Source organism: Lolium perenne, chromosome 4 (genome assembly GCF_019359855.2).
Source record: "Lolium perenne isolate Kyuss_39 chromosome 4, Kyuss_2.0, whole genome shotgun sequence".
In the NCBI taxonomy this organism is placed as follows: Eukaryota; Viridiplantae; Streptophyta; class Magnoliopsida; order Poales; family Poaceae; genus Lolium; species Lolium perenne.
In genome coordinates this window covers 362,829,136-362,839,888 of record NC_067247.2, presented here as the reverse complement: position 1 = coordinate 362,839,888, position 10,753 = coordinate 362,829,136, and the positions used below count along the sequence as shown (strand labels likewise).

Sequence of the window (10,753 nt, the reverse complement as noted above, 5' to 3'; positions counted from 1 at the left end):
TAAGGATAGTAGCATATTTAGCGAACACTAATTTCTCAAGCATTTGTCACCTCTAGACAACCCAATGATATCAAAAACCTTGATAACTGGAGACCAATAGCCAACGCAATGCCTTCACCATAGGCAATAGCTTCAAATGTTGCTGGGTTGGATATACTAGGGCAACCTAGGGCAGATGACCCAAACAAGATCCATCATGTCTCCTACATATATATTTCAGCCACAACCCCATGTTGGCCATTCCGAGACACTAATTCAACCACACTCATCTTTGCATAGTCCCCTAAAGGTGAAATCCATCTCGTTGCCCTAGGTTGAACATGTCGATCAGCCAGCCTTGCCCGTGGTAGTGTGAAGCACTGATATTCAGGTTTGCCATGAATTTCTCAATGATTTTGAAATTCGAGAACGGACTCTAGATGAATTCTTCATGGATGGCCTTGTGATGAGCAGACCAAACAACCCCTAAATGCAACAACAATGTGAACGAAGTAAGCTTAAGATAAGGATTCAATCAAAAAGAAGATCCACTCCTTAGCACCTCGCATTGGTTAATGGATATGTGACCTACAAATATACCATGAATTAAAGCCCAAACACCGCGTGTCATTGCGCAATACAACAGAGAATGCCTCCAATCATCATCAGCAACGTGGCAGAAGCTGCACTCAACAATGACAACCATGTTTTGATGGTTCCTAATTTGAATTTATGGGTATACTCGGATGAGCCAGTCACCAAAGGAAAACATGGACTTTGCTAGATACTTCGACCTTCCACATCTTGCACCATAACTTTTGTTGACTAGTAGAGGAAGAGCTAGATTGTCTCCCCTCTAACCAATCTGGTCAAACCTTCATTTTATGAACCAATGCTTGATAAGCAGAGCATAGAGTAAATAAACCCGTCTTCTTAAAATACCAAACCCAAAAATCCTCTTGTGGTGTTGTACAAACTAGAATGGATTTAATTGCCTCAATATCCATACCTATAAAATGTTGCTCCAAGATCTCAGCGGTGTGCGGTGCATGCAACGATCGGTAACATCCCGGCACCCCATGGGATCAAGTTGTCCCGCCATATCCTGGTTATAGCTCCATTGCGATACGTTTAATGAAGCCAAGCTTCAAGGCACCAGTTCCTTCTAAGACAGCTCTCCAAATCTGACTAGGCCGACCACCAAAATATGGGTGCATAATGTCACCATTCGGAAGGTAAGCTGCCTTTAGTATCCTAGCTCTGAGTGAATTCGGATCAGCTATCCTGGCTTGTTTGGCTAATAGGGCCAAGTTAAACAGTTCAGTATCTCTAAATCCAAGGCGTCCCATAAACTCGGGAATTGTCATAGTATCCCAAGATATCCAAGAAGGTTTTCGCTGTCCATGTTTGCTTCCCCACTGGAAATCTCGCAAAAGAGTAATTTTTTTTGCTTAAACCCCTAGGCATTTTTTATAATAAAATTTGAAACACACATGGAAAAACAAAAAAAAGAGCAATTTACGGTCAAAAGATGAGCAATTATCTGCTTGTGCCTTTAAATGTTCTTCGAGAAGACATGTATTGTACCACCCTCTAAATGATAGCATGATACCATTCCTCAAAATCCAGATGTTTAAGTTTATAAAAAAGTCAACATTATGAGTTTTCACAATATGCATATGTTCACACGTCCCTAGAATTTTTAGAACCAAATTTGGAACACAAAAAAAAAGACAAATTGATATGTGAATAGTGTCATTTATGCTTTTATCCTATTGTGACACTATTTATGTGGGATTTATCTTTTTTTCTTTGTCTGTGTTTCTAATCTGGTTCATGAAAATTCTGGGGGCTGTGAATACACACCTTGTGAACACTCACATTTTTTTTCTTTTTTTTAGAAACTTGAAATTTTGAATTTTGTGGACTGGTGTCATGATATTAATTAGACGGTGGTATAGTACTTCTTCCGTCCCGTGAAATTTGTCTTAGATTTGTTAAAATTTAAATATATGTATGCACTATCTAGTATGTAGAGACATCCAAATTTAGACAAATCTAAGACAAGTTTTGTGGGATGGAGGGAGCATAGGTATAGATATATTCTCATGTTCTTTATCATTTAAAAAGAGATGCTGTCAACTAGACGAAGAAGTACGGGCATTAAACCTCTGACTCTTTCTTCTAGCTTTGCGAATGATTAGGCATCTCCTGTCCGTACGTACGCGGTGAGGTAACCAAATTAGCACGTACTTGCATGCTTGTTTATCCACCTCCCAGTCCATGGTGCATGTGATGACATCGCTGGCGCTCATGGCCTCATGTTCATCGGGATTTCCTTCGTAGCATTCGAATCCTCACCCTTAATTAATCTGCCAACCCCACATACGAGAGACGTAAGGAATGCCAAATCACTCCCAAAATACAGTTAACTATGCAATTAACTAGCATCATATCGGAGTACACAGATCCATTTCTAGCCTGCAAGTTACTACTGCAGATTATGGAACAGTCAGCTAGCGCCCATGAAAGATGTTATCTTGTCACTCCATGCTAAATTAATTTTCAGGGGAAACGTAGGAGATGCCACGCGATCGAAAATGCACCAATGAGCTTTTGATCTAGCTAGCTCGCAATTCCGTGCTCGCCAAGTCCTTATCATCAATTTTCTTTGCTTGTATGTGAGCTTCGTAGAAGCCAGGATATGGATCTCGATGCCATGTTCTCTGTCATTCCCTGACAATTCTCGTCCCTTGGTTCTCCTATACATACTGTACCGCCCTACCTTCACTGGAAACTCACCAGTACGGCAGTACACTTCGCCTGAATTGACTTCGCTCCGACTTTGCACAGTTCTGTGCCTCCCTCGATCTCCCGTACGTAGCTGTAGCCTGGAGTATTCACTGCCCTTCTCAACTGAGATGGACAGATTGCTCGCACTGTTCGACGTCGTCCTAGTTGCTGCCTGCTTTGCGCCGGCGCGGGCGGGCTGGAGCCAAGGATCGGCCACGTTCTACGGCGGAGCCGACGCCTCTGGGACAATGGGTAAGCAAAAGCAACGCATGCAGCTTAACTGTGTCGCCATTTTGATTCTGCTAGTTCTAGTTCTTGATAGACTTGGTCATAGTTCTTGATGTTTGTACGTGTGCGTAACTGCGTATATGCAGGTGGCGCGTGTGGGTACGGGAACCTGTACGAGACGGGGTACGGGACGAGCACGGCGGCGCTGAGCTCGGTGCTGTTCAACGACGGCGCGTCGTGCGGGGAGTGCTACCAGATCGCGTGCGACGCCTCCAAGTCCACGTCGTGCGAGCCGGGCGCCGGCGCGGTGACCATCACGGCCACCAACGTCTGCCCGCCCAACTGGGCGCTCGCCAGCAACAACGGCGGCTGGTGCAACCCGCCGCGCGCCCACTTCGACATGTCGCAGCCGGCATGGCTCAACATCGGCGTCTACAAGGCCGGCATCATCCCAATCCTCTACCAGAAGTAAGTGGCCGGAGTGCACCTACCTACGCCAACTAACATGCATCATTACTTTTACTAGCATTGTACTGATGCTGTTGCTGACGACGATGCAGGGTGAGGTGTTCGAAGCAGGGAGGGATCAGGTTCACCATCGGGGGTTTCAACAACTTCGAGCTGGTGATGATCTCGAACGTGGGAGGTCCCGGGTCCATCCAGTCGGTGTCGATCAAGGGGGAGAAGACGGAGTGGATCCAGCTGACCCGGAACTGGGGAGCCAACTGGCAGTGCAACGCGGCACTGGTCGGCCAGCCGCTCTCATTCGCCGTCACCTCCACTAACGGCCAGACGATCTACATTAACGACATCGTGCCGTCCTGGTGGAAGTTCACCATGTCATTCACCAGCAACCAACAGTTTACCTACTAGTAGCGTAGCTAATTAGCAGTGGAATCGTGGATACACATTTTAGTCGACGAATCATTGAGGATTCAAGGTTGCTTTCCATGGGATTAATTAATTCGTCTGCATTCTAAATTTATAATCTAAAGATGGGGATATGTAGAGCATCTCCACTCCCCCCACCCCCCACCCAAAGCCGCGGCAACATTTCTGCCCAGCCAGCCGCTTAGGAGGCCGTTTTCTCGTCCCCCAGCCCTAACCCAACCTATGGCAGGGGGAACCTTCGGAAAAGGCCGGGCCCCCGAGCAAACACACCCCGAACCCCCGAGCTACCTCGCCGTCCACCGTCCTAGCTCTGCCGCCCAAACGTGCCCGCCAACAGTTCGGAGGCCATTCCTAGCCATCCTGCCCATGAGTTGTTCGGCTTTTTTCCGGCATGGATTCCGATGTCGAGGGGATGGTCGTGGCTCTAATGGAGGAAAAGGCCAAAGATGCTTCTACCGCGGCTGACGATGACGAGCATATGAAGATTCTCTCTTGCCTCCTAGCCATGCACCCCCGGGATTTGAAGCCACGACATGGAGGTTCGAGACCAGGGCGGCGCATAAGCAAACCGGGGCAAAGGCTCACTACGGGAGAATTGCCGTACGCCGACGGCCAGGCGATGTGCCGACGGCCCGTCGGCACAGTTCTGGCCGTCGGCACAGGACCAGTCTAGCCGTCGGCACAACATTTTTTTTTTCCTTTTTTTTCCACTACAGACCTGTGCCGACGGTTTAACCGTCGGCATAGCTTTCTCCTATTTCTTCATGGCAGTCTTCAAAAAAGCATAACTAAATCATTCTAACTGAGAAAAATAAGTATAATATATCAAATTTTGCAGAAAAACAAGATCTATCATAGGAAAATATCAAAAATGGAATATTTCGAATACCTAAATAAATTTTCTTAGAAATGAGCTATAATGTTCGAGGTTTCATGGCTTTCACACACGCCAAAAATGAAAAATGGTCGCTCGTGGGTCAGATTAGAAATCCACGTATGGGGTATTGCTTACCATCCTAGGGCCCACACACGTGCCAAATATGACCTCGTTTCGGCAAATTATGCCATGCCGAGGCTGTTTCCCACCTCATTTCCCCTGAAATCCATAGAACCCCGGACGTGATAGCTCTTTTCGTGAAGGGTTTTCCAAAATAATTGCCACATCCCAGTTTTGACAAACGGAATAGTTACTATGACATATAAAATGTCACCACGCGGCTCCATGGGATTTTTTTGACTTCGTTCAAATTGCCATCTGGCCAAAACAGGGCCACCGGGACATGCGGTATCGCCGTACCGGGCGTGCGGGTGCACCCATTCGCGAACAAACTAAACGGACAAAAATTAGCACATATAATGATGCGTCGTAGAACTAAAAACACTTTTTCCGGAATTTCTGGAGTGACGGATAGTTGAGCCATAGTTCAAATCCGGTCAGTTTCCAGCGGATTCGGCGGGACACCGCCGGAAGCCGCATGGGTTCTCAAATAGCTAACGCGTGTACATGCCATGTGATAGGTGGTGCGTAGGTGGTCTACTATCATCGCATGGAGGTTTCACGTCATACTAAAATGCGCCACATGTAGCTGCTTCACAAATAAAAACCGTTTGGGCACGCTAAAAATGAAAAGATGGTTTCCCGTGGGTCGGATTAGAAATCCGCGTCCGAGGTCTTGCTTCCCATCCTAGGGCCAACACACGTGCCAAATATGACTTCATTTCGGCAAACTATGTCATGCCGAGGCCGTTTCCCACCTCATTTCCGATAAAGTCAACCATATTTATACTAGAGGTACTTGATCTATTGCTCATGATTTTTGGGTAAATTAAATTGTTGATTCAAAATATGATATGGATGTCATATTTGTATTCCTCTCATTTTTCTGATCAATTTAGACATATTATTTGCCAAATTCGTATTTACTTATATTAATTATTCCATATTAAATAAAAAGACAAAAATGAAATCATTTAATTGTTTTCAAATACTATATTATTATTATTTTTATATATTCATTGTTGTTTACTTAAGTAATTGTTTAGAATTCAAAAATATAGAGATGTGGCAGCACGGTTAAAGGGTTAATATGATTGATATGGTAGTATTAACAACAAGGGCGTCATTTCTTTCATGGAAGCTCATCCGAAGAGAACCAAGAAGTTAAGCGTGCTGGGGCGGGAGTAGTGTGAGGATGGATGACCAACTGGGAAGTTTGACTACAAGTGCAATTTGACCTAATATTAGGTGTACTAAGTGTAAGTATGATTGTGAAAGATTAACAAGTAAAAAAGAATAAGAAGAAAATTGGAAAAAAATATTTTTTTTTAGAAAAAACATAATTTGAATCTTTTTTCAAAAAAAAAATTGAAAATTTTGAAATACTATGCCGACGGTATAACCGTCGGCACAACAATCTGTGCCGACGGCCAGTCTGTGCCGACGGTGATCGGGCAGTCCCCGACCAGAACTATGCCGACGACGGTACGCCGACGGTCACCGTCGGCACAGCCTATGCCGACGGTCTTCTTTGCTGTGCCGACGGCTGGTAGCCGTCGGCAGACTGGAGCTCTCCCGTAGTGGCTAAAGGGCTACTGCATGTTGTACGTCGACTACTTAACCGGTGATACATTGCACGGGGAAGTGACAATTTGGCGTCGTTTCAGGATGAACATGAAGCTGTTTCTAGACATTGCATTGGCCGCCAGGGAGTACGACACCTGCTTCATTGCAAGCAAAATTATGTTGGCACGGTTGGTTTTTCCTCGATTGAGAATGCTTGCCTATGGAGTGATATGCACGATGACTACATGCGCATGGCAGAGTCAACTGCCATTGGCTGCATGTATCGCTTTTGCAGGAAAAATAGCTTGGTTTGCTCAGTGCCAGCGGCTTGCAGGAAGAATGTCGAGTGAGCATTTGGTGTGCTTCAAGCCCGATTTTCTATTTCCCGGTACCCTGCTCTAACTGCTCGAACGATCAGATGAAGAATATGATGACTAGTTGCGTGATCTTGCACAACATGTTCATTGAGAGTGAGCGGGAATATCAAGTGCATGACAATAAACCATCACCGGTAGAGTTCTCTTGCGGATGTTGATCACCAGGTTTCATTTGCTACCTTCCTCGCCATGCATCAATAAATCCAAGACTCGGATACTCATCATCAACTCCAAGATGATCTAGTGGATCATTTGTGGGTGATCAAAGGAGGGGCCTAGTGGATTATTTATGAGCTTGTTTTATTGAACTTTTTAATTTGAGATTCATGTTAAAACTATTTTTATTTTTATTTTATGTGAGGCCATTTGTGGGTGGGAACAAATTTAATTCAAATATGTGGACCGCATCGCCGTTTTGAGAGGCCGATTGGGAACCGCATCTGGAAAAACTGCCGCCATCATACAAATCTCCAACCTACCAACCATTTCACCGGAAAACAGGCTCTGGGCGGGAGGACGAACGGGGAAGTGGAGATGCTCTTATCTTTTTTTTGTAATATGTATGAGTGCACCTAACTCTCTTTTTGTCCGATATATATTAATTACTAGTTCACTGAACTCGGGCATACTGGGTTCCTTGGTTGACAGCTAAGGTTTCTGCAAAGATCTATACTAAGGAATGCATGATTATTCGAAGTCAATATGCTATGAACCAATTAATTATCCTGTTTCTGACGCACCCTACAGTACTGCTATGTCTAACTTTGGCACTCAATCAACATGAAAGATCCATAGTACATCCTTTAATTTTTTTCTTGGAGCGGGGTTTTTAAATAAGCGAGTCGTTTGTTCTTTTTTTTTTCTAAGCAGCAGTTTTTACGTTGAAGATATGGATGTATATGACATCCAAGAACACAGTTATAGAACATATTCTCAAATCACGGCATTCTGAACTTGAGGATAAAGCTCCATAATGAGATATATTTCAGAAAACACAACACAATGGACAAAGCAGTGGTGTATGAATTTTTCGGTGATGCATGAATTCATTTCAATGGTTGTTCATTTGTTCCTTTTGTGATTTTAGTTTGTAGATATTGGGTTAGAACAAACAATTTTAGCAAGAGCCTATGATGATCTGACTAAGCTGACAATTCTTTACGTCAGTGCCTAAGTTATATAACCTACTGTGTAGGAAAAATCTAATTCGGCTCCCGGGTGCATATGAACCCATTATGTGGAAACATATTTTAAAATGTCAAAAAAATTCTGAAATAAAATTTCACATGTACATCTAGACATTCTATGTTTGTACATAAGTTTTCAAAAAAATATTTTTCGTGTCCCATGTAAAAAGATAAATTTTGATCCTCCAACATAACTATTTAAGGGACACTTTTTTTTTGTCATTTTACACAGACCATATAAAATGCCTTTTCTTTGAAAACTTGTGCGAGAACGTAGAATGTCCAAACGTACACGTGAAATTTTATTACGAATTTTTTGACATTTTAGTTTATTTATTTTTTGCATTATTCGTAGTAGGTTCATATGCACTTACGAGTCAAAACACCACCTCCAATGTGTAGGCTCTAGAGTGTGGAAATGTTTCCTAATACCTGTAGGTTCTTAGCTTGTCATTTTTATATTTTTGTTGCAACTTGTACCTGTAGGAAATGTTTCAGATTATAGGCGGAATATTTATATGATGGCGGATGATGAAGATTTGATAGTCATATGACAACGGATGATCAAGAATTGTATGGAAACAGAAGCTAGTTTCTGCGTTGAAAACACTTTCTTCTTTTTCTTTTCCGTTTTTCTTGTAATACATAGATGTTTGGTTTGCGATTAAAAGAACCTTTATTTGTGTATGTCTAAAAACAAAAGGAATTGCCGCTGAAGCATCTTTGGGGGCATTAAAAGTTCTTTTCAAAATTGTAATTATGCTTCCTTTTATCACTTGCTATTTTATCATTCTTTATTTTTCAGTTCCAAGACTCAAAACGCCATCTTATTATTCCTTTTTTTTTTATATATATTTTCACTGAAAGTGTTTCTTGTTTTTTAACTAGAAGTTTTTTTACCCTTTTTAGCTTCTAGGTTTTGACATTTTAGTCTTGTGTTTTATACTAGTCATCATTTTTATTTTGTCTCTTTTATTTTTGAAAATTTATTTTCGTGGTGGTAGGGGCTATCGGTCGGTAGTTTCAGCTACAACTTTTCGAGGGCAGGCGGTTCCAAGCCCAAAGAAAGGAGGAGGAACCAGATCAAGGGAACCTGTCAAATATTTTTGTGTCAACAATAGAACAAGAACAATGAGCAACATAAATTCAAGATTTCTTCCAAAAAAAAATAAACAAAAATCCATCTTGAGTTTTCTTCCGTCGTCAATTTATCTCATCTTCAGTTTTCACTGCTCTTCGTATCATCTTTTTTTGTGTTTTTGCAGGTTAGCTGTGTCATTTCTTTGTTTTACTCCTTTTGTTGCTTCTAACATCAATTATATATTTTAGTATATTTTTTCCTTTAATGATATAGTAATGCAAGAAATTTAGTTACCAAAGTAAGATTAAAGTCAATTAATATGAATCGGAGGGAGTAACTAAAATCAGGAAGTCATAGTTTTTGTATCCAAAAAGCCTTTCTAGTTTAAGCTCAACATTTTTGGACTTTGGGCCATGACTTAGGCGAGGAAATTGAACTTCTCCAACCAAGATGCACTACCCATATCTGAGGTTTTGGCCCACAGTGCAAGCTGAGGATGGTGTACCTAGGCTAATTTTAAGTTTATTCAGCCTTTGCAAACCTGTTTAGAATGGATATCTTAGATGTGGTGGCCAGGATGATAGATACCGTGTATATATATTTCTGAATTGCTGATGATACTAATCGTAACTTCTTGTCGAAGACAAACCTTAGGTAACACACATGTTTTCATGTAATGTATACTTTTGCATAAGTCATCTGCGTGTAATTCAGATATATACACTTTTTTTTAGACGAGACCAAATATTTTCCTTTTTCATTTATTAAGAAAGGAAAGTTGTTTAAAGCATTACAAGGACCAAGCTCACGCCCCCTCCCCAAAACAACATAAGGTTAAGAGGAGAAACAGAAACATCAAACCCATAAGACTAGATATGCCGAAAAACTCTGAAGTTATGCTCCTTCCAGGCGTGAGAATGGATGCCATGGTGTTCTAGGGAACGCCAGGGTACAAGGGTAATAGCCTTCCATATGGGAACGGGGTAACGACATTGGAATAATACATGAGTGGCGGATTCCGGCGTATGCTTGAATAGGGGGCAATCTTCACAATTCATACACAAAAATAACTGCGTAAAGACATGCATGTAGCGCCGCAGTTATTGAAGAGATGTGTATATTAATCAGATTTTTTAAAAAAATATTGAGGCCGTCAAGTTATCCTGTTGTCATGGTAGTTTGACATCGAATTAGCATCGTACAAGAGGATACATGTCTTGGTAGTTTCAGACCGGATCATATAATTGAGCGGTTGTGTATCTTCTGTGGCGTGTGTGAATCGCGCGCCGCGTAGTTGGACCGTGGAAGAATGTTAAAATGAGTTGTTTAGCTAACGTAATCTGTAATCATATCGGAGGGAATTAAGAAACCATATCGAATTGCGAAACCCAGTGATTAGGAAGGTGCAGGTCAATTCTGTGGACGCTGCGGCCATGTGCATGCGCGCGCTCGATCACTGGTGGAAAAAGGGGCTTTTGGTCGCGGTTCGCAACTGCCATTAGTCATGGTTGCGTAACCGCGACCAAATTAGCGCGACTAAAGGCCCCCCCCTTTAGTCGCGGTTGCTTACGGACCGCGACTAAAGGCTCGTCCACGTGGGCGCCAGGCGACCGTCGGGGCGGAGGATCTTTAGTCGCGGTTCTTCTGGCCAACC

General features: G+C 42.6%; 1 protein-coding gene across 1 annotated transcript; it reads left to right on the top strand.

The window, feature by feature from the left end:
* Positions 1 to 2,795: 2,795 nt before the first annotated feature.
* Positions 2,796 to 3,949, top strand: LOC127349168 (expansin-A25). The gene is made up of 3 exons (XM_051374946.2): positions 2,796 to 3,024; positions 3,147 to 3,468; positions 3,561 to 3,949. The coding sequence occupies exons 1-3, from the start codon at positions 2,901 to 2,903 to the stop codon at positions 3,871 to 3,873; spliced, it is 759 nt and encodes a 252-aa protein (XP_051230906.1). The 5' UTR covers positions 2,796 to 2,900; the 3' UTR covers positions 3,874 to 3,949.
* The last annotated feature ends 6,804 nt before the right edge of the window (positions 3,950 to 10,753 follow it).